Source organism: Dama dama, chromosome 23, assembly GCF_033118175.1.
Source record: "Dama dama isolate Ldn47 chromosome 23, ASM3311817v1, whole genome shotgun sequence".
NCBI lineage: Eukaryota > Metazoa > Chordata > Mammalia > Artiodactyla > Cervidae > Dama > Dama dama.
This window is the reverse complement of record NC_083703.1, coordinates 8749767-8774436: the sequence shown is the minus strand read 5'-3', so window position 1 is coordinate 8774436 and position 24670 is coordinate 8749767. Positions and strand designations below refer to the sequence as shown.

Genomic DNA, 24670 nt, shown 5'->3' with positions numbered 1-24670 from the left:
AAAGAGGAGAGGGAAAAAGTTGGCTTAAAGCTCAACATTCAAAAAATTAAAATCATGGCATCTGGTCCCATCACTTCATGGGAAATAGATGGGGAAACAGTGGAAACAGTGTCAGACTTTATTTTGGGGGGCTCCAAAATCACTGCAAATGGTGATTGCAGCCATGAAATTAAGACACTTACTCCTTGGAAGGAAAATGATGACCAACCTAGATAGCATATTAAAAAAAAAACAACAACAATAAATTAGCCATCCCCCAAAGCATTTGTTACCACTAATTGTTGGGCCCTAGGTTTTTATACTGTCATAATTTTGGACATATTTTTGTTTAATAAATACTCATTGAAAGCCATGAGTATACTTTGTTGGCTGCTGTGAAAGATTCACAGATATATAGAGCAAATCAGCCTTACTGTCAAGGAACTTGCATTCTAGGAGGAGAAAAAAGTCAAATGTACAGTAAATAAAATGTAAGATGCAATTTAAATGTGAAATGTAAGTTTCATACTAAAGTAGAGGAGATATAGGGACTTCATTCCTGGCAATTTTGTCAAATGGAGATCCTAGAAATTTTGACTGCAAATAGTATAATAATGTTGGACAAAATATTAATGACAAAATCACACTTTGAAATGAATGGGTTAGAATCTTTGTTTAAGATATTCCTAGTTATATGAAGCTTCCAGGGGCTTGACAGAAGTAAATGAAAATCCTTCCTGAAGCAGTGCTGTTTCCACTCAGGTCTCCAAGAAGTGCTCAACTGTGAATTCAAAATAAGAGCTAAAATTGAAATGAAACACACATGATGGAGAGTTACTATGAGAGAAAGTATGTCAACAAAAACTTTAACCAGACCACCAAAGACTTTAGATATTAGAGCCACTAGGTAGAAAATATGAAATAAGTAAAAGTTTTAGACATTGCTATTTTTTAGTAGATACAGTCATTTTGGAAACATATCTATCAGTCTTATGAAAAGTGGAACGTGTGTGTGTCCCACAACCCAGAAATTGTAGTCCTGTATTCACATGCCCTGGGTGACACACAGCAGTGTGTACAGGATCATCTTTTTCTTAACAGCAGAAAATGGTAACCACTCCAGTGTCCATCAACAGAAGAATGCTGTGTGGCAGTGAAAGTGAATGGATCTCAGAGACACACATCCTCATGAAAGAACCTTAAAATCATAATACTGCGTTAAAAATGCAGTTTGCCAAGGACTGCAGGCAGTGTTGCCGCCATTAATATAACTTTGCAAAACCAGACACTATTAAGACATGCATGCATGGTAAAACTATATACAAGAGCAAGAAGTTATGGAAAAATAATTCTGGATGGTGGTTTCCTTTGGGAGAGACGACGTGGGGAGTCTAAACGGTATTGATAATGTTGGATTTTTCTAGTTATTTGGTAGATCAATGGACATTTGTTCTATTTAATGTGTTCTGCTACTATGCTACATGTATCTTTTTATGTTTTATGAAAAACTTCATAATTAAACCCTTAATACATTAAGTAGGAAAAGCAGAGTTCAAAAGAGGCAGAGGAAGAGGTGTCATATCTAGTAGATCTAGGGGAGTGTCATGAATGAGGTTCCTCCAGGAGGGAGATTCTTGGACTGGGTTTGTGAACAGCAAGTAATCTAACTTAACAAGTGGACAGAGTATATTAGGGTGTAATTATAAATGAAAGAGAACACCTCCAAATTGGGTTTACCGTATTGGAGAGAGCCACATAAGGCTTTGGCAATGGAATGCAATGGTAGGACATGGGATGGATTGGAGGAGGGAGGCCCTGTAGGTGAAACTACTAATGTGAAGGCCATGGCAAGTAGAGAAGCAGAACTCAAGTGGATAGAAAGGAGAGTCAGGAGCCAGAGACTCAGCGAGAGAATCCTTGAGATTCTTGATGGATGACTGAATGGGACAAATGCAGTGAAAGAACCATGGAAGTAACTAGAGTTTTGATTCTCTTGGACTTGGACTTACAAGGGCAACAAGAGATTATAAAAATGTCATGCATAGAACATTGAACACGTAGAGAGAATGGGGTTGATTTTGACCGTTGTATTGGCCTAGAGGTGTTTGTAGACAAGACAGTCAGTTGGATATGTGGGCCTGGAGTTTGAGAGGGAAGTTGAGACTCTGGACTTGTCCTTGGAATTTAGTGAATTTATGGAATTTATGGCATCTTTCACAGAATGGATGATCCAGCTGAGGAGACCAGATCTGCTTGTATGTCCTTTCCTCAAAGAGGTCTTTCCTAACTACCCTGCCTACAATTTTAACTTCTCTTACTGTGGTTTGTGTTTCTTCTTGACACTTACTTTATCCTGTACTTTATTATTATTGTCTCTCTTAAGCATGGCACAAACTCTGAGAGCAGAGATTTTGACTGTTATTCCACCCCCCACCCCCTGCATTGCGGTCTCCCCAGCAGCTAGAAGAGTGTTTAGCAAAGAGGACATCTGTGGAATGAATGAAGAAGGTGAAAACCTTTGAATGTGTCTGCCTTCAGAATGGGTGGAAAGAGTGACCTGTGAGGAGACGGGAAAGAGAGGGAGCAAAGATATGACAAGGAGGACACTCATCTTGAAGCCAGAGACAATGACTTTTTTGAGATAACCAAGGAGTTTCCATGTGTTTAGAGATATAATGAATATCAAGAAAAAGCTGGTAGGCCTAGGCAGTAGGAGGGTATGAGTCAACTTTCAAGCATGTGCAGTGGCAGGGTAAGAAAAGAAGAACATCTCTTAACAGCTGGGAGAGAAAGAGGGCCAGAAATGATGATCTTCCAGCCAAGGTCTTTGGTGATAAGCTGGATGGTTGAGAGTTCTGTAGATGATTGACATCTACAACTTTGCATTTCAACTGTGCACCAGTAGCACACAAACTTATTGAAGAGTGATACTTTGCCTTTCATCTTTTTTCTCCTTTAACTAGAGTGTATTTCATGGAGGATCAGCAAGCTGCAAAATCAATCAGATTATTCTTCCCATGTGACCTAAGATACATATATAGAATCCCAGGATATTTTTAAGGGTATAGAAATTTTACAAATCAGGATAAATTTAAGTGAGTGGGTGGATAGGGACAAAAGGAAAACAGAAGAAAGATAGCAAGTGACTACAAGGTTGACAGTCACTTTGGAAATGAATGTGGTTTTCTCAGGCCTTCAGGAATGTTCTTTAGGAAGCTGATAGCAGAATTGGAAGAGGCTTAAGAAATAATTGTATATCTCACTTAAAACAAGATGGAGAAAGCTTGTGCTGTAAGGCTGAGAGGAGGGAGAATAGGAAGAGCGATTGGTTAGAATATACTCTGGAATTGTTGAAAGTCGTAAGAATTTGACACATTATTTTGTTTCTTTGGCTAAAGCGGGTAGTTAAAATTCCCATTTATGGACCCAGGTAATCATCATTTGAAAATAAATAGTTCATCTGCTTATTAAATTGAAATTAACACCCAGATTTGTTTTTTTTAGCGCGTTGAGGGTCAGAAACAATATCATCACAGTTTCCAAGAAGCCCAGAGACTGCTTCCTGTGGTGTGGCTGATGCGCTACTCCTGAAAGGTCTTGGAGAAAGTTGGGTCGTCCTATCCTGGGGAGCTCAGTCATTTTCCTCTTCTTCCTCTCTTGTTACAAATGAGAAAGAAAGAAAAACGTGATTGTATTAAATTACTAACAATTGATCAGCAGCAGATTAGCAAAATGAACTTACTGGAGTGAGTAGAAGTGGGTATCCGGCAACAGAGGTGTGACTTTGTTGGGCTTTGTGCATTCACAACCCAAGTTGGTTTTTCCCCTGTGGCCTAGGTTTCCTGTTTACACAAGAGCTCTAGCCTTCTCTTAGAGCCTAGAAATCCCATGTATTTTGGACACTTAATGCTTTTTAAATAGCAGAGGATGATGATGTCAACAACAGCAAATGTGTTCTTACTCAAGCCTTTTGGGAAGCAAAGAAAAGACCATTTAAATTACCTACCAAATTTTGATAACTGGAAATAATTTGGTAATAGTATTTGGTTAGAAAGCAAGTAATAAGCGCAGTAATGAAAAAGGAAAAGAGCAAAACAGCTCCATAAATAGTGTCATGTTACTCTAAAAAAACCTACCAGTTTTGTTGCTGGTATATTTGATTTCAAAGTTGGCCAAATTTAGGCCCCATGGACTTGATTATAAAGGTTGGTGCCATCACAGAACTAGAAGCTGCTGAGCATTCACAACAGGTACTTTATTTTGAATTTTTGTTAAAAGATGTTTATGAAGTATTAGGATTTAATTAAAACCACTCAAAGAATGTGTTTTATCCCATGCTGGGGGAAAAAAAAAGAAAGAAAAATAAAGATCTTTGTTTCCATACTAGAGTTTTCTTTTCCTCCAAACAGTACTGATTAGGTGATCAAAAAAGGGTTTGTCTGTTCCTTTCATTGTGGGCATGTGGAGAAAAGCCACTAATATTAATAGTTATAGTAAACTTGGAGCACATAATTATAATGTTGCAAGAAGGAAAGGAAAGTTCAGTCATATGAAGCTGAAGGCTGAGTTGTACATGTTCTGACTGATTAGTTTGAATAGGGCTTAAGTTACATTTGGTGGATGTGGGTAAATAAGGAAATCCATAATTATTATAATATTTATAATAGATTTTAGAATTGTTTTTACGGTTGTGAAGTTGCTTCCCTTCATTGTAACCTGATTTTTCTTTAAAAGCCATTAGATATTTGAGAGTAACCATGATTTTTGAGCCTGTGGAAACCACGTATTTGTGAAGACCGAAGTACATGTAAACAAGATTATTCTGAACCTCCTGTGAGTGTGGTAAAGCCCAGTCCAATACATTAGCATTAATCGTGGGCGGCTCACACTGACAGCTTCTCAAATGGTCCATCTGAGGCTCAATGACACTGATGACTTTCTGGTATTTATCTCACTTCTGGGTTGATTTTTCAGTTTCAGGTGAGGTTAAGCTCAGATTATGGGCTTCCCTGGTGGGTCAGCGGTAAAAAATCCACCTGCCCATGCAGGAGATTTTGATCCCTGAATCAGGAAGATCCCTGGAGAAGGAAATGGCAACCCACTCCAGTATTCTTGCCTGGAAAATCTCATGAACAGAGGAGCCTGGCGGCTACAGTTTATGGAGTTGCAAAGGAGTAGGATACAACTTAGTGACTGAACACCAACAAAGTCCTTGTTGGTCTCCTCATTTGCAAATATTTCCTCCCAGTCTGTAGGTTGTCTTTTTGTTTTGTCTGTGGTTTCCTTTTCTGTGTAAAAGCTGATGAATTTGATCAGGTCCCATTTGTTTACTTTTGGTTTTATTTCTACTGCCTTGGGAGACTGACCTAAGACAACATTGGTACAATTTATGTCAGAAAATGTTTTGCCTATGTTCTCTTCTAGGAGTTTCATCTCTTTACTTATGTTTTTAACCCATTTTGAGTTCATTTCTGTATGATGTGAGGGTGTGTTCTGACTTCATTGATTTACATGTGTCTACCCAGCTTTCCCAACATCACTTCCTAAAGAGACTGTCTTTTCTCCATTGTATCAATGCATTCTTGCCTCCTTTGTCCTAGATGAATTGACCGTAGGTGTAGGGGTTTATTTCTGGGCTCTTTGCTCTGTTCCATTGATCCATATGTCTGTTTTTGGGCCAATACCACACTGTTCTGGTTACTATAGCTTTGTAATATCGTCTGAAGGCTGGAGAGTTTATGCCTCCAGCTTTACTTTTCCCCCCTCAGAATCACTTTGGCAATTCTGGGTCTTTTATGGTTCCATATAAATTTAAAGTTTTAGGATTATTTGCTCTAGTTCCATTAAAAAAGACACAATAATAATACTGTGGTTAGAGAAGAAGATATCCTTGTTCTTAGGAGGTATCTTCTGAGTATTTAAGATGAAGAGTTATAATGTTTGACACATATTCCAATGGCTCAGATAAAAGTATTTGTGAATGTAATGCTTTTGCACTGAAGGCTAAAGGGGACTCTATAGGGTAATTGACTTTCTTTTTAGGAAAGCTTATGATGAAAAGTAGCAAATCTTTGAGACTTAAGTTATAACTGAACTGTTTACTATTTAGGAAAACTAAGGGAACAGAACTGGTTTGTAGATCCTGAGCAGTTAATTAAAATTGTAACGTAGTTCACTAAACAATTGAAAAGTTATATTTAAAGAGAAATATACAGGAAATAAATATTTTTAAGTTTTGGATGTGCATTTATTTGACAGGAGGATTAAATTTTAATAGGAAGCATATAAACATAAATATATAACTACTTGGTTAATGCTTCATTTTTAGAATTGTGGAAAGCCCTCAGTATTTCTACTTTTCAGCTTATGCTTCAAATCTAAAATCCATTATATTTTCACATTTTAAAATATTCTTAAGGCAGGCAGTAAAAAATATAAACTGTCAGGGTCACATTTTATTCATCACTTCTGCATACTCACTTTCGCACCCTCAACAAGTGCACACGCAGAGTGGCACACACTGTGAGCTGGATTGTCCTGTAGTCGTTCTCAGCTTCGTTTGCCCTCCCATGCCCCTACCACTTAGACTATAAAAGTATTTACCTTTTAAGACTCCCTTGCAGCTGGGAATAGCCAGCCATACAATATGCATCAAACCAACAAGATACAAGCAAGTGTCTGCTTGAAGGTTTCTGGGTGAGCTTTTTGTCTTCTTGATAAAAAGGACTGACATCACCTCTTTTCCTTTCTTCCTGTCCTGAATGTGAATGTGACACACGGAGTAAGAGCAACCGTATTGTAGCCATGAGGAAACGGGAGAATCATAGAAATCACAGCCTTGACACTGTAAACCTGTTGTTGCAAATGTAAAAGCCACTTTGCTCTCGACTGCTTGTTTGGTGGGAAAAGTGAACCCCAAGCTGTTGAGGTCACAGCAGGTCTGGGTTTCCAGCAGTTGCACATGGTATCTCTTGTGGTGGGAGGAATTTACTCAGAGGGAGCGGCACGAGACGAAGGCTACTGAAGTGAAAGTCAGGGTCGGTTCAAGTCTCCAGTCTCTTTTAGGATCTTTGATGATTCATTTTCTCTCTTTAAAAGTTACTTACAGTGGCTTCGCCAAAGACTTATCTTCCCTCTCTAAAAGCCACTTACCAGGGCTTATCGGGAGATTAATTTTTCCTCTCCTAATAAGACATCCAGAGAACCTGTGCGCCAGCCCCACAGTTCCTCCACGTTCCTGCCCCGTCTCCTCTGGCTCTGCTGCCCGCAGCATGTGGCTCTTACCATTTCCCGAGGTCACAGCAAAAGTAGTATGCCACCTGTGGATCACTTTTTCTTTGTGACAGTTTTTCTTTTCAAGTTGAAGTATAGTTAATTTACAGTGTTGTGTTAGTTTCAAGTGCACAGCAGAGTGACTCAGTTATACATTCTTTTTTAGATCCTTTTGCTTATGGGTTATTGTAAGATACTGACTACAGTCCCTGTCCTATGCAGTAGGTCCTGTTGTCTGCCTATTTTATCTATAGCAGTGTCTATATGTTAGCCCCAAACTCCTAATTTATCTCTCCTTCTTCTCCACTCCCTCCTATCCTCTTTGATAACCACAAACTTGTTTCCTGTGTCTGTGATTCTGTTTCTGTTTTGTGAATAAGTTCATTTGTATCATTTTTTCAGAATTTCACATGTAAGCGATATCATATGATATTTTTCTTTCACTGTCTGACTTACTACACTCAGTATGACAAACTCTAGGTCTGTCTGTCTTGCTGCAAATGGCATTGTTTTGTCCTTTTTTATGGCTGAGTAATACTCCATTGCATGCATGTACCACATCTTTATCCATTCAACTGTCCATGGCCATTTGGGTTGTTTCCATGTCTTGGCTGTTCGAATAGGGCCAGTGTGAACTTTGAAGTGCATGTATCTTTTCAGATTAGAATTTTCTCCATATGTATGTCCAGGAGTGGGACTGCAGGATCATATGGTAACTGTGAAACCTCTTTAAAGGACTTTTCCTAAAAGGGCCTCCCACTCAACTTCTCTTTGGGTCTTCTTGGTCAGAACTGTGTCCTATGGTCACTTCTAGCTGCAGAGACACTTAGAAATTTCTGAGCTGTCCCTTCAATAAAATTGAACTTGTTTTAGTTGGAAAGAAAGAATGGATACTAGGTATACATCTACTGTCTGCCACAGGGGTTGGATTTGATGATTCTTGGTCTAGATGGTCCTTTCTAGCTCTTGTAGTTATAAAGTCTGTTTAATAAATTCTGGGAGAATTGGTGATTAAAACTTTAATACTCAGCAGCAGATCTAATAACCTAGATCGGGGTTTGGCAGACTGTGGTCCACAGGTCAAATCTTTCTAGCCACATGATTTTGTAAGGAAAATTTTATTGAAACACAGCCCCATTGACTGGTTTACATACTGTCTATGACTGTTTTTACCTTATAGCAGCAAAGCTGAGACTATTTACTGTCTGGCCTTTTATAGGGAAAGTTTGCCAATCCCTGGCCTAGATGATCCAGAAGAGACCTTCCATCTTGGTAGTTACAAAAACATTAATTTATTAATGAATGAATATTCAATGAATATTTGAGCATACATGACATTTTAGACGTTAGACCAGGCCCTGGGTGTGTGGCATATAGCAATGAATAAAACAAAATCCATACAGTCATGGAACTTCCATTTTATCAAGTCAGGCAGACAGACAAATAGTTAAAAATATAGTCTAAACTATAGTAATATGAGCTGCAGAGAAAATGAAGCAGGAAAGGTGGATAGTCAGTGCAGGGAAGGAGCTTGTGCTGTCTAAAGAGACGTTTGAACAAAAACCCAAAGGTGAGGAACAGAGCCGAGTGGCAGATGAAGGGACGAATATTCCAGAACAGCAGGTTTGAGAGGAGGCCGCAGTGTGTCTGGAGAGGTTGAGAAGAGCAGGGTGACCTGAGCAGAGAGAGCGAGGGGAAGAAGGGTTGGGGTGAGCTCAAAGAGGTGGCTTGGGTCAGCTTGTTGGGACTCAAAAGCTACTATAAGATGGGAGCCATGGGGAGTGTTGAGGAGCAGCACGACCTGACTTACGTTTTAATGCGTCATTCTGGCTAGTGCTGACAGCAGACTGCAGGGGCAGGAGTGGGGTGTGGGAGACCAGCTGGGTGCTCTGGGACTAGACTGAGTAATAAGAGACAGTGGTGGCTTAGACTAGAATGGTGCTGGTCAAAGAGAAAGCAGAGGGTGAATACTGGTAGCTTTTACAGGCAGAGCTAACATGACTTGCTAATCAGTTGATATAGGGTGAGGGATAATGAGAGTCAAAGATGACCTGGGTTTTGGCCTGGCAACTGAAGGAATGGAATTGTTGTTTGTCAATGTGGGGGAAGCCTCCGGGAGGATGAAGTCTTGGGGGAAAGACCAAGAGTTTCAGGTGGTGCTTATGTTGCAGGAAGGGGGACCCCTTCCAGGGCCCAAAAAGGAGTTCTGGTCTAACACTTAGAAGTGAATTGTCCGAGGAGACACACGTGCTAACAAAGCAAGAGACTTTATTCGGGAAAGGTGCCTGGGAAGAGAGTGGGAGGGTAAGGAAACCCAGGAGGACGCTGTGCCCTGTGGCTCACAGCCTCAGGTCTTATGGTGATGCGATTATTTCCCGGGTTTCTCTGGCCAGTCACTCTGACTCAGAGTCCTTCGTGGTGGTGCATGCATTGCTCAGCCAAGATGGATTCCAGCGAGGAGGATTCTGGGAGGTCAGTAGGACACATGGCATCTCCTTTAGACCTTTCCTGAACTCTTCTAGGTTGGTGGCGGCCTTTTAGTTCCCTGTTCCATACTAGGACCTCCTGTTGTAAAATAATTCACACAGATAGTTACTATGGTGCCTGGCCAGGGTGGGCGATTTCAGACAGTGTGTTTCCTCTAACACTTACTGAATGTGCAAGTGGAAGTGTAGATTAGGCAGTTGCATATTTGAATCTCAATTTCGGGGGTGGGGGAGGCGTGGGCGCAAATAAACGCGAGAATCAAGGGCGTGCTGATGATATTTTAAAGTGATGGACTATACCAGATCATCAGAGGAATGAATATAAATCAAAAAGGTACTGAATGGCTCTGGAATATTCCAAAATTAAAGTCAAGAAGATGAAGAGGAGCCAGCCGGGAAATTGAGGAGGCGCAGCTGATGCTCTTCCTGGAGAAAATCTAGTAGTTTGTGAAATCCAAGAACTAAAAACTTTGAAGCAGCAAAGAGTCATCAGCAGGTTAAATGCTGCTGACGAGTAGTCAGTAACATGAAGCCTGAGGGATTGATCTTTGACTGTAGCCCTCCGTGAAGGTTGTGGGTGACCTTGCAAGGAGGGTTTGGGTGCTCTGATGGGGATAAAAATCCCAGTTTGAATGGGTAAGGAAAGAGAACGAGAGGAGAGAGATAGAAGACAGCGAGCACAGACAAGTCTTTCAAGAACTCTTTCGTTTCTTAAAAGGAAGAAGAGAATGCAGTAACAGCTGTAGAGGAAAGTAGACTTTGTTTCGTTTTGTCTATGTTTTGTTTTTCTATATAGGAGAAATTAAGAGCAAGAGATCCAAGAGAATGACCTAATAGAGAGACAAAAGAATGCTATGTGTGTTTGGAGAGGGGTGACGGTGGAGGGGGTGGTGAATCTCTATTGTGTCGTCCGGAGGTGAGTGAGAGGAAGGGACCTTGTGAATGGGCAGAGCTGATGACCTTGAACGAACAACGAGCAGTTTATCTTTGGTGACCAGGGAGAAGTCCATGTGGCCAAATCAAGGGGCTGTGGGAGCTTGCCAAGGCTCTTTCTGGTTGTTACCATGTATTTTAGGAAATTAGGAAGCCCGGTCAGCTGCAGAGTTAGGATGGAGGAGGAGATATTAGAAATTGGAGGAGAAATGAGAAAGTATAAGTCCGTGCTTGGGAAATGTATGATGATTGCAGGGCAGCTTGGAAGGCCCAAATTGAGGTTAGTGCTCATGAATTTACAGAGAGTGCTTGACATGATTATGTGATTCTTCAGCCATATGTGATTCTTATGGTGCAGGCACAGGGTAGGGTTTAATTATGGTTGGCATTTGGTATTTGACATGAGTAAGCCGCAGTAGCTGGCAGATTCTGCAGGGAATTCATGATCATGACAGACCACAGATGCTAGCCCACTTAGGAACCAAAGTGAAGATTGAGGGGCCAGGGACAGGTTGAGAGATCACTGGAGTCTGGGAACTAGAGGGTGCGTGCTGGAAAGTCAGGGGTAGTGGTTAGGGACATTCTTGCTTGGCAATCACAAGGACTAGGGTAGAACAGGGAGAGTGGGTGACTGCCATCAAGTGCAGGACAAGATTCTTGGGCAAGAACAGGTCAAGGAATTGAGAGGTCAAGGAGTTGGAGGCATACCCTTCACACCATGAAGTCACTAGGAATCATGGCAGGATGGATGTCAGAGAGACATGGATCCAAGGACATCAGTCTTAGAGCAGTGATGGGGAGTGACCTCTAGGGGCCAGTAGATGAACTGCTGCATGGACGAATCTGACGACAGGAAACTCATCCAATTCAGGGTCTGGGGACAGCCCAAAGGAAGAAGGAAGATGACCCCCAACCCCACCCCGCCCGCCCTGTGCACGGCATGATATTTGATTCTTTTCGTGAAGCTCATTTACATTCGCATCCATTTCAGACCTTGTATTCCCCTAAGAAGTGTAGAAATACCAGCTGTTTGTCACAGTGAAAAGAAGAAAAATGCACTGTTCTCTGAGTCCACAAGCATGAACACTGTATGTTGGCAAGTCCGTCTGCACGTCCGCAAATCTCGTTTCTCTTTGCTGAGCCGTGGCATCAACTGACAGGGCCGTGAAACAGCCACGGGGCTCAGGAGTCCCGGGCCAGAGCCCCGCCAGATGGGTACAGTGCTAAGTTCTCCTCTTTGGCCCAGAACTCAACGCATGAACTTAGGTATGGAATGGACAATCTGAATGACTGGCTTTGCCTCCTTTCCTTCAGGGCAGCATTGTCCAGTCAGCTGTGGGCGCAGATCGTGCTCTGTTGAAGGCGGCTCTGAGATGGGTGTGCCCCTCTGAAGTGTCTTGGGTCGACCGCTGTTTCCCACATTAGCCTCTTAGCTGCACGGTTAGATGGACGTTCTGTGCCGCCACTGGCTGGGCTGTCTTCAGTTGACTGTCTTGGTGGAGACACCTAACTGAAAATGTACAAATGGAAACATCCCCGGAGCCTCTCTGCAAATATAACATTTTTTGTGAGTCTCATGGTGGTGCTTCACTCGATTTCCATGTTGTTGGACGATTTTTGAGCAGAGGATCTCTTTGCTGTTTGGTAATGCTCTCCTTCTGGGAGACAGGCCCAGAATAGACCTTGCTTCTATGGAATTCCCCCAATTCTTAGAGTGACATTTCCATGTTTATCTCAGCTTATTAACATAACAGCTTTATGAAAAGATAAGCGTGTATCTGCACCTCTGGACAAACTTGCTGATCTGTAGATGGAGTTCCCAGTAGCCTTAAGAAAAATATCTCTTTATCTCAGATTATTATTGGCTGTTTATGAAGTTTTGATACTTTTAATATATTCATCTAAGTATATTTATACAGAAAAATTTTATAAAAACCATTTTCTTAATTTTAAACGCTTCAAGTAGACTCACAGTGTGGGTTTTTTTTTCCTTACAAAAGTTCTACTAAAAATTCATTTTTCAACACAGTTTTTATTGAATGATCATTTCCTAAACCCATCCTATTATATATACACCATTCTGTTTTTCAAATTTTATTTATCTAGATCGTGGGGTTTCTTGATAGAAACTTGTAGAACTCCATTTAAAATTTTTACCCCTCTTCTCATATTTTAAGGACAAAAATATAAGTTTCCCTTGTGGGTTCAGTTCAGTTCAATCTCTCAGGCATGTCCGACTCTTCGTGACCCCATGAACCACAGCACGTCAGGCCTCCCTGTCCATCACCAACTCCTGGAGTCCACCCAAACCCACATCCATTGAGTTGGTGATGCCATCCAGCCATCTCATCCTCTGTAGTCCCTTTCTCCTCCTGCCCTCAATCTTTCCGAGCATCAGGGTCTTTACAAATGAGTCAGCTCTTCGCATTAAGTGGCCAAAGTGTTGGAGTTTCAGATTCAACATCAGTCCTTCCAAATGAATATTCAGGACTGATCTCCTTTAGGATGGACTGACTGGATCTCCTTGCAGTCCAAAGGACTCTCAAGAGTCTTCTCCAACACCACAGTTCAAAAGCATCAATTCTTCGGTGCTCGGCTTTCTTCACAGTCCAACTCTCACATCCATACATGACCACTGGAAAAACCAATAGCCTTGACTAGACAGACCTTGGTTGGCAAAGTAATGTCTCTGCTTTTTAATATGCTATCTAGGTTGGTCATAACTTTCCTTCCAAGGAGTAAGCATCTTTTAATTTCACGGCTGCAGTCACCATCTGCAGTGATTTTGGAGCCCAGAAAAATAAAGTCAGCCACTGTTTCCACTGTTTCCCCATCTGTTTGCCATGAAGTGATGGGACCAGATGCCATGATCTTAGTTTTCTGAATGTTGAGCTTTAAGCCAGCTTTTTCACTCCCCTCTTTCACTTTCATCAAGAGGCTCTTTAGTTCTTCTTCACTTTCTGCCATAAGGGTGGTGTCATCTGCATATCTGAGGTTATTGATATTTCTCCCGGCAATCTTGATTCCAGCTTGTGCTTCCTCTAGCCCAGCGTTTCTCATGTTGTACTCTGCATGTAAGTTAAATAATCAGGTAATAAGCAATAAAATATACAGCCTTGACTCCTTTTCCTCTTTGGAACCAGTCTGTTGTTCCATGTCCTGTTCTAACTGTTGCTTCCTGACCCGCATACAGATTTCTCAAGAGGCAGGTCAGGTGGTCTGGTATTCCCATCTCTTTCGGAATTTTCCACAGTTTATTGTGATCCACACAGTCAAAGGCTTTGGCATAGTCAATAAAGCAGAAATAGATGTGTTTCTAAAATTCTCTTGCTTTTTCGATGATCCAGCAGATGTTGGCAATTTAATCTCTGGTTCCTCTGCCTTTTCTAAAACCACCTTGAACATCTGGAAGTTCACGGTTCACGTATGGGTTATATTCCTTGTGGGCTATATTGCTCATTTCTTCCTACTAAGTGCCTAACTTTTGCTTCTAGCCCTTTTCTCATTACAAAGCTTTAAAATTTTTTAAATCTTATTTTGTTATTTTATTAAATGTTTTCTTTTTTTTTTTTTAATGTTTTCTTTTTTTTTTGTAAGAGTTTCTTTGGTTTGATGGTCTCCTGCCATCCTTTTATAAATTAAAACAAAGGTAACTGTCAGATTAATTTGGTCTTTCAATGCCATTGATGTCATATGAACTCCAGTAGATACTTTCACAAATAAAAATTAAGGAAAGGAGTTTTTTCATTACCTTTGCTTTCTTTCTAGCTGTTCTATTATGATAAGATCTCACTCTCCAAAAATTGTTTTAAAAGAGTAAGAAATTTACAGCTCTCATTTTTGCCTATCAGTCAGTCTTTGGGTCACTTACGGTTTACTTCTGCAGTTCCTTTTTTCGTTTTATTTATTAACCTCTAGTAAAAGGTAACCTACAGCCCAAGGCTTCTAGGCATGTGTAGACTGTAAAAGTTCACAATTAAATCAAACAGGGCAGCTAAAACTCCACATTAAAGATGAAAAAAAAGTTCAGGGCTTTATTTAGTAGAGAAAGACAAGCTGAGAAATAGATCCTGCTGGCCACTAAGGTTAACACACGGGAGCTATGCTGAGTGGCGCTAGGGAGGGCGCTCCGAGATGAACAGGGCCGTGATGGACGAACCAAGGGCAGGACTCAGAGCCTTGGACCAGATAAGGACTTTCAGAGGAAGCGCTGACCGCCCTGCACCCAGGATTCCCCGCCAGCTGTCCTCAGGGCACTGCTGAAAGGACAGGTCAATGACCTGATTGGAACGACAGGTCGGGGCAGGGACCCCTGACACGTGTGCTGGTGTGGTACTTGGGCCCCTCCCAGGAGCAGCAACCTGGATGCTCTCCTTGGCAGATGCCCTGCCGTTTCCTCCTGTCCCGCTTCTCTGAGCAGCCTGTGCTCGATGTGCGGGGGGAGGCGGTGGTCTGTTCAGCTGCCTCTCTGGGCCCGGGGGCAGGGAGGCCGTCGAGGAGCCAGGGAGCCTCTGCACGCACAGGGAGGAGCTCTCACCTGGACCACACGAGTGTCCTCCGCACGTTCCTGCCTCTCCTCCTGACCCCACCCGAAGCCTGTCTGTGCTCCACATGGCAGCCTGTTCTGGTTTCTTCTGTAGCCCTTCGACAGTCCTCTGCTGTAAAGAGGGTAAAATGCAGACATGACCTCGTGGCCTTGCGATGTGACTCCTGCCTGTCCTCTCACTCCGAACCTGCTCACTCTCCTCCCTTGCTCATTACGCTGCCCTCCTTTGTTTTCTTTCTGTTTTTCTGATTTTCCAGATTCTTTCTTACCCCAGGATCTTGGCATACAATGTTTCCTCCTCTCGATTATTCCTCTTTCCTGTCTTTGTGTGCTAAGCCACTTCAGTGTGACCTTCTCTTTGTGACCCTATGGACTGTAGCCCACCAGCTCCTCTGTCCATGGGATTCTCCAGGCAAGCATACTGGAGTGGGTTGCCATGCCCTCCTCCAGGGGATCTTCCCGACCCAGGGATGGAACCCATGTCTCTTACATGCGTCTCTTATGTCTCCTGCATTGGCAAGCTTTAGCTGGTTCCTTTCTCATCAACTTTTAGTCTGAATTAAAATGCCACCTGCTGAGAAAGCCCTGAGCATCAGTCTCCATTAGTCCTCCTTAGTCTCTGCCTCACCTCCTCCTCTGTATCCTCTGTGGCAGCTGTAATATCGGGTGTATATTTCCTTGTTTGGCCACCTCCTGCTACAGCACGTAGCCTTCCTGTGAGCCAGGACCAAGTGAGTCTTCTTTCCCAGTGTACACACAGCACCGGAACAGGGTCAGTTACAGAACTCATGGGTACATGGTAAACTCTTGTTGACAAATGAAGGTAAAGCAGCCGTGGTGTCCACACACCCTTACAGATGATGGGTCACCTTTTTGTTGTTCCCCCACCCATTTTTCAGTATGTGTGCATGCTAAGTTGCTTCAGTTGTGTCCAGCTCTTTGTGACCCCGTAGACTGTAGCCCACCAGGCTCCTCTGTCCAGGGAATTCTCCAGGCAAGAATACTGGGGTGGGTTGCCATTTCCTACTCCAGGGCATTTTCCCGACCCAGGGATGGAACCCACATCTTTTAAATCTCCTTCATTGGCAGGAGGGTTCTTTACCACTAGCATCACCTGGGAAGCCCAATTTTTCAGTATAGCATTTTTAAATTTTCCTTAAGTCTATTCCCATGTGCAACACTCCCAGCTCTTGATGTGGGAACTCTGGATGGAGCAGTGCTTGACTTTTTGAAACAACTAATAAAATAGTATTTTTGCTTCCTTGGTGGCTCAGTGGTCAAGAATCTGCATGCCAGTGTAGGAGACTTGAGTTCAATTCTTGGATTGGGAAGATCCTCTGGAGAAGGAAATGGCAACCCACTCCAGTATTCTTGCCTGGGAAATCCCAGGGACACAGGAGCCTGGCAGGCTGTGATCCATGGAGTTGCAAAGAGTCCGATACGACTTAGTTACTGAACAACAACTAAAATATAATTAGGGCTCTGTTCTTTGAAAGTTCTGGCCCTGGTGACCACTGTCATCAGCCTGAAGCTTTTAGAGATGACACCAGCTTCTGGACATTCAGGGGACCCACTGCTGCCTCTTAGAGCCGTCCTTTCCGCCTTGTCTTTGCTGCCCCACCCCCCAGATCGTTCTCTTCATCTGCTGTTCCCATTTCAGCAAGTTGACCAGTATTGGACGCTGGTTCCTTGACATCCACCCCACTACCCTGCCTGTCGTTTTAGTTTAGCCAGTTCGATCTGTTTCTTCTCTGCCATCTCTCCCACCTCCGCCTTCTCTGCACGTTGTCCCTTGGATCACCAGGCCCTGCCCCTGCCCTCCTCTTTGCTCTTCTCACAAACCCTCAGCTCCTTGGTGTGGCGGGACCGCTCCGTGTACTCGGCGTGGCGGGACCGCTCTCTGCACGTGGCGTGGCGGGACCACTCTCTGTACTCAGTGTGGCAGGCTGCTCTCTGTACGTGGTGTGGTGGGACCGCTCCGTGTACGCGGTGTGGCGGGACCGCTCCGTGTCCTCGGCGTGTTGGGACCGCTCCGTGTCCTCGGCGTGGCGGGGCCGCTCCGTGTCCTCGGCGTGGCGGGGCCGCTCTCTGTACTCGGCGTGGCGGGACCGCTCCACGTACTCGGCGTGGCGGGACCGCTCTCTGTACTCGGCGTGGCGGGGCCGCTCCGTGTCCTTGGCGTGGCGGGGGCGCTCCGCGTACTTGGCGTGGCGGGACCGCTCTCTGTACTCGGCGTGGCGGGGCCGCTCCGTGAACTCGGCGTGGCGGGGGCGCTCTGCGTACTCGGCGTGGCGGGACCACTCTCTGTACTCGGCGTGGCGGGGCTGCTCCGTGTCCTCGGCGTGGCGGGGCCGCTCCGCGTGCTCGGCGTAGTGGGACCGCTCCGTGTACGTGGTGTGACGGGATCACTCCGTGTACTCAGCGTGGCGGGGCCGCTCCGTGAACTCGGCGTGGCGGGGGCGCTCTGCGTACTCGGCGTGGCGGGACTACTCTCTGTACTCGGCGTGGCGGGGCTGCTCCGTGTCCTCGGCGTGGCGGGGCCGCTCCGCGTGCTCGGCGTAGTGGGACCGCTCCGTGTACGTGGTGTGACGGGATCACTCCGTGTCCTCGGCGTGACGTGACACTGCTCCACGTCCTCGGTGTGGCGGGACCGCCCCGCGTCCTCGGTGTGGCGGGCTGCTCCACGTAGTCGGCGTGGCGGGACCGCTCTGTGTACTCGGTGTGGTGGGATCGCTCCCTGTACTGGACGTGGCGGGGCTGATCCCTGTACTCAGCGTGGCGGGACCGCTCCGTGTACTCTGTGTGGCGGGACCGCTCTCTGCACTCGGCGTGGCGGGGCCGCTCCGTGTCCTCGGCGTGACGTGACACTGCTCCACGTCCTCGGTGTGGCGGGACCGCCCCGCGTCCTCGGTGTGGCGGGCTGCTCCACGTAGTCGGCGTGGCGGGACCGCTCTGTGTACTCGGTGTGGTGGGATCGCTCCCTGTACTGGACGTGGCGGGGCTGATCCCTGTACTCAGCGTGGCGGGACCGCTCCGTGTACTCTGCGTGGCGGGACCGCTCTCTGCACTCGGCGTGGCGGGGCCGCTCCGTGTCCTCGGCGTGACGTGACACTGCTCCACGTCCTCGGTGTGGCGGGACCGCCCCGCGTCCTCGGTGTGGCGGGCTGCTCCACGTAGTCGGCGTGGCGGGACCGCTCTGTGTACTCGGTGTGGTGGGATCGCTCCCTGTACTGGACGTGGCGGGGCTGATCCCTGTACTCAGCGTGGCGGGACCGCTCCGTGTACTCTGTGTGGCGGGACCGCTCTCTGCACTCGGCGTGGCGGGGCCGCTCCGTGTCCTCGGCGTGACGTGACACTGCTCCACGTCCTCGGTGTGGCGGGACCGCCCCGCGTCCTCGGTGTGGCGGGCTGCTCCACGTAGTCGGCGTGGCGGGACCGCTCTGTGTACTCGGTGTGGTGGGATCGCTCCCTGTACTGGACGTGGCGGGGCTGATCCCTGTACTCAGCGTGGCGGGACCGCTCCGTGTACTCTGTGTGGCGGGACCGCTCTCTGCACTCGGCGTGGCGGGGCCGCTCCGTGTCCTCGGCGTGACGTGACACTGCTCCACGTCCTCGGTGTGGCGGGACCGCCCCGCGTCCTCGGTGTGGCGGGCTGCTCCACGTAGTCGGCGTGGCGGGACCGCTCTGTGTACTCGGTGTGGTGGGATCGCTCCCTGTACTGGACGTGGCGGGGCTGATCCCTGTACTCAGCGTGGCGGGACCGCTCCGTGTACTCTGTGTGGCGGGACCGCTCTCTGCACTCGGCGTGGCGGGGCCGCTCCGTGTCCTCGGCGTGACGTGACACTGCTCCACGTCCTCGGTGTGGCGGGACCGCCCCGCGTCCTCGGTGTGGCGGGCTGCTCCACGTAGTCGGCGTGGCGGGACCGCTCTGTGTACTCGGTGTGGTGGGATCGCTCCCTGTACTGGACGTGGCGGGGCTGATCCCTGTACTCAGCGTGGCGGGACCGCTCCGTGTACTCTGTGTGGCGGGACCGCTCTCTGCACTCGGCGTGGCGGGACCGCTCCGTGTCCTCGGCGTGATGTGACCGCTCCGTGTACTCAGCGTGGCGGGACGGCTCCGTGTCCTCGGTGTGGCGGGACCGCTCCGTGTACGTGGTGTGGCGGGACTGCTCCGTGTCCTCGGTGTGGCGGGACCGCTCCGTCTATGTGGTGTGGCGGGACCTCTCTCTGTACTCGGCGTGGCGGGACCGCTCCGTGTACGTGGTGTGGCGGGACCGCTCCGTGTACTCAGCGTGGCGGGACCGCTCCATGTCCTCGGCGTGGCGGGACCGCTCCGTGTACGTGGTGTGGCGGGACCGCTCCATGTCCTCGGCGTGGCGGGACCGCTCCGTGTACGTGGTGTGGCTGGACCGCTCCGTGTACTCGGTGTGGTGGGACCGCTCCGTGTCCTCGGCGTGGTGGGACCGCTCTCTGTGTCCAGAGTTGGTGGCCCGTCCCGCAGCCTGTGCAGGGCAGCATCCCTCCACGTACTCAGGCCAGGCAGCGGTCCAGCCTTCCTCTGGGCCTCGAAAATCAAGCAGATATCAAGGGCCTGCCATTTTCTGAATATTCTGTGTTCTTTTGACCTTTCTTAAGGTTCATCTGGTCCAATTAGTGAAGAGCTGTGACTGCTCATTTAGTGCCTGCTTGGTGACGTGATACTGATCCAAGTTCAATCCATTGTCCAAGTTCAATCCAGATTTTCCCCTCTTTCCTTCACCCTGAGGCCCTCCCCTAATACAGTGAGTGTGCCCTTATCAAGTTCTAGACTATTTAACAAGAGGCCCTCTACTGGGCTATTCATTCATCCATCTAACAAGTATTTATTGATCACCTGTTTTATTTATTTATTTATTTTTTTATTATTATTATTTTCTTTTTTCCAGTGGGTTTTGTCATACATTGATATGAATCAGCCATGGATTTACATGTATTCCCAATCCCGATCCCCCCTCCCACCTCCCTCTCCACCCGATTCCTCTGGGTCTTCCCAGTGCACCAGGCCAGAGCACTTGTCTCGTGCATCCCACCTGGGCTGTGATCACCTGTTTTATTAAATCATGGGTGGTGAACAAGATGTTCTAGTTGCCATTGCATTCCAGTAGACAGATGTACATATTTATAGTATGTATAGACACTATATATAGTATATAATATATATTATATATATACTTTATATAGTGTATTTTATATATATACACATATATTTATAGTGTGTATATAGTATACATATAGTAGTGTATTTGTATATATGAGTCTGTGTATAAAATTTAATATATACACTTTGTTCTCTACCTCTTATCTAAATAAATTGTATCTTGCCAACAGGATTGTAAGTTTTTCAGAAACAGCTTTTATTTTTTACTCTTTTGTGTGCCACATTGCTTGGGTGAATGCCGAGTACAGAGTTAGTATTTAGTATGTTCATTGACTTCACTAAAAATGTAATACATAGACCAATATTTTCAAGATATAAAGCCTCGAAGATGATTACATTGGTACAGTTTCTAATTATGGTCTAGCCCTCTCTGTAAATGCCCTCCTGCATTAACCAGTGTCTCCCTGTTATGGGTTCAGACTATAGTAACTCAGTGTATACGGATACGTGACAACTTCATTTAGAGTTCACAGCGTAAACACTGCAGTGCTTCTAGATCTACAGTTGTAAACCCGAACACTAATAGGTGATATTGATAATATGCATTCATAATTATCTAACTGTATACCCTCTTAATACAATAACAAATGTAAAAAATACTGGGGCATCCAGAAACTTGATCGGAACTTCAGCGTCAGTCGTCACCACAAGGGAAAAACCCTGCTGTGTGTCTACTCTGCTCTCAGGACCTCACTGTTAACACTTCTCATCTCCAAATGTATTGGGGGGATTGGTTCCCACGCCAAGCAATTCTCTCATTCTCAGGACACCAGCTGGTGTCCTACAGTTGAACTCTATTTTTGACACTCTCTACTGGGAGATAACCTCACATCCCACAGGTTAAGGGTTCAGTCCCACGAGATCAGCCCCTGTACCCCCACATGCAAATCCCAAGTCCAGGCTGTCACCTGAGTTTCTGACCCACAGCTGAAGATTCTGAGGTTCTTACCTTGGGATCTATTAATTTAATAGAGTGGCTCAGGGAACTTAAGAAAACAGTTTACTTACTGAGTTACTAGACATATCTTCTGATACATAAAAAGATACAACTCATAAACAGCCAGGTGGAAGAGATACAGAGAGCAGAGGGTGTAGAGCTTCTGTGTCTTCTCTGGCTTCACTGCCCTCCCAGTCACCCCACATGTCTGCCAGCCTGGAAGTTCTCAAACACCATCCTTTTGTTTTTTTATGGAGACCTTGTTACATAAGCAAGATAGGTGAAATCATTGCCAATTGGTGATTAATTCAACCTCTAACTCTTCTCCCTGCCCTGAGGTGAAAGGTATGTGTCTGAAAGTTTTAACCCTCTAATCACATGGTTGGTCCCCCTGGCAACCAGCCCCTGTTCTTAGGTTACCTAGGGGTTTTCCAAGAGTCACCACATTAACATAAACTCTGGTGTGGTTGAAAGGGGTTTATTGTGATTAACCAGAGACAGTAATTTCACTTTTATTGCTCTGAAGCTCTTTCAGGAGCAGGAAACAAAACTAAATATTAAGATGCACCTATTGGTCTTATACAGGAAATCACAAGGGTTTTAGGAATTGTGTGCCAGGAATCCTGAATAAAGACCAATATATATATTTCTTATTATATCACAATATCAGCATTTTATCAAGCTTTCCAGACAAAGACTATGAAGGCATTCTGCCACAGTGAGACAGATTTCTTTCCTTAAAAGTAAAGTTTACTGGAGTACAGCAAGTAGTTGTACATTAAACTGAACTCTAAGGTTGAGTCAGAAGCTTGATCGGAAGCCTCAATGTCATATGCTTCAGCACAGTCAGTGAGCAAGATCTGCCCTTACAAAGCAAAAGTAAACCAAGTTGTAAAGGTCTGTGGTCCTCTGGTAAACTTTGTGTGGTAATTGGTGGAGACAGTCCCCTGCACTCCTAGGTGCATATCTGCATTATTTCATCATGTGTTTGTTTACCGAATCAAGTGGGTATATTTAGAAAACTGTAGGACACTGATGAACGAAATTGAAGATGACACAAATAGATGGAAAGATATACCATATTCATGGATTGAAAGAATTAATATTCTTAAAATGAACAAGCCTACCCAAGGCAATCTATAGATTCAGTGCAGCCCTATAAAAATACCAGTAGTAGTTTTCATAGAACAACAACAGATAATTTAAAAATTTGTATGGAAACACAGAAGACCCTGAATAGCCAAAACAATCATGAGGAAGAGGAACAGAGCTGGAAGTATCACATTCCCTGACTTCTGACTATACTACAAAGTTACAGTAATCAAAACAGTATGTTCCTGGCACAAGAAAAGGCACAACAATCAATGATACAGACTAGAAAGCCCAGAAATAAACCCATACACTCATGGTCTAGGACAGAGGAAGCAAGGATATACAGGGAAGAAAAGACACTCTCTTCTGTAAGTGGTGCTGGGAGAACCGAACAGCTGCATGTAAAGAATAAAGTTAGAATATTTTCTAACACCATATACAAAAATAAGCCCTAAATATAAGACCAGAAGCCATAAAACTCATAGAAGAGAACAGAACACCCTCTGACATAAATTGTAGAGTTTTTTTTTGTTTTTTTTTTTTTGATCTTATCCCTGAAGCAAAGGAAACAAAAGCAAAAATAAGCAAATGGGATCTAATTAAACTTAAAAACTTCTGTGTGGCAAAGGAAACCATCAACGAAACAAAAAGACAGCCTACTGAATGGGAGAAAAAAAATAGTATTTGCAAATGATATGACCAGTAAGGGGCTAATATCCAAAATATATGAATAGCTCATACAATTCAACTTCAAAAAAGTACACAACCAAATTAAAAAATGGGCAAAGACCCAAACAGACATTTTTCCAAAAGAGACATGCAGATATCCAACAGACACATGGAAAGATGCTCAACATTGTTAATCATAAGAGAAATGCAAATCAAACCCACGAGATATCACTTCATACCTGCCAGAATGACTATCAAAAAAGATCACAAATAACACATGTTGGTGTGTATGTGAAGAAAAGGGAACCCTTGTACACTGTTGGTGGGGGTGTAAATTGGTACAGCCACTGTGGAAGACAGTATGGAGGTTCCTCAAAAAACTAAAAATAGGGTTGCCATATGATCCAACAATTCCTCTCCTGGATATATATCTAAAGAAGACGAGAACACTAATTAAAAAAATATATGCACCTCAATGTTCATAGCAGCATTACTTATATCAGCCAAGATATAGAAGCACCCTAAGTGTCCATCAGTAGATAAATGGATGAAGAGGATATGATAAACACACACTCAAGTACAAATCAGCCATAAAGAAGAATAAAATTTTGCTATTTGTAATAACATGGATAGACTTGGAAGGCATTATGCCTAGTGAAATAAGTAAGACAGAGAAGGACAATATCTTGATATCACTTATATGTGGAATCTAAAAAATAAAACAAACTAGTGAGTGTAACAACAACAACATCAAAATCCCAGACTCACAGATATAGAGAATAAACTAGTGGTTACTGAGTGGGAAGGGAGGAGGGACAGTGGAGATTAATAGGTACATTAATATGTAAAAAATAAATAAGCTACAAGGATATATTGTACAGCACAGGGAATATAGCCAATATTTTAAAATAACTAGAAATGGAGTATAACCTTTAAAAATCGTGAATCATTATATTCAGTTCAGTTCAGTTTCTCAGTTGTGTCCAACTCTTTGCAACCCCATGGACTGCAGCACACAAGGCCTCCCTGTCCGTCACCAACTCCCGGAGTTTACTCAAACACATGTCCATTGAGTCAGTGATACCATCCAACCATCTCATCCTCTGTCATCCCCTTCTCCTTCCACCTTCAATCTTTCCCAGCATCAGGGTCTATTCCAATAAGTCAGTTCTTCGCATTAGGTGGCCAAAGTATTGGAGGTTCAGCTTCAGCATCAGTCCTTCCAATGAATATTCAGGACGGATTAAGTTCACCTGAAATTTATATATTATTGTAAATCAGCTATAGCTCAAAAAAAAAAAAAAATAAGATTAAAAAAAGACTGGCATAGTCCTCCTCAAGTAAAAGTCATTGCTCATAAGCATTAGTGCCTTGGATTATATTATAAATATTACATGGTGTCTAGCAAAAATGGAATCTAGAATTCCATAAGTAATAACTTTATCTACCCAGAAAATTTTTTTTCATGTTTTAAACAGTTTTGTATATGTATGAGGCTTCCCTGGTGGCCCAGCATAAAGAATCTGCCAGCAACGCAGGAGATCATGTTCAATCCTTGG

At 44.6% G+C, this 24670-nt stretch overlaps 1 protein-coding gene across 6 annotated transcripts in view; it reads left to right on the top strand.

Annotated features, from left to right (window-relative positions):
- TASP1 (taspase 1) overlaps positions 1-24670 on the top strand; it is a 251016-nt gene that overhangs the window by 158193 nt on the left and 68153 nt on the right. For 2 of the 6 annotated variants that reach the window (XM_061125958.1, XM_061125960.1), the window contains exon 13: positions 3484-4327. The exons of the other annotated variants lie outside the window; for them this stretch is intronic. In XM_061125958.1, coding sequence (XP_060981941.1) covers positions 3484-3570 — 87 coding nt within the window. In that variant the 3' untranslated portion in view covers positions 3571-4327. Of the gene's footprint in view, positions 1-3483; positions 4328-24670 lie in introns of those variants that run through there. 6 annotated transcript variants of the gene reach the window in all.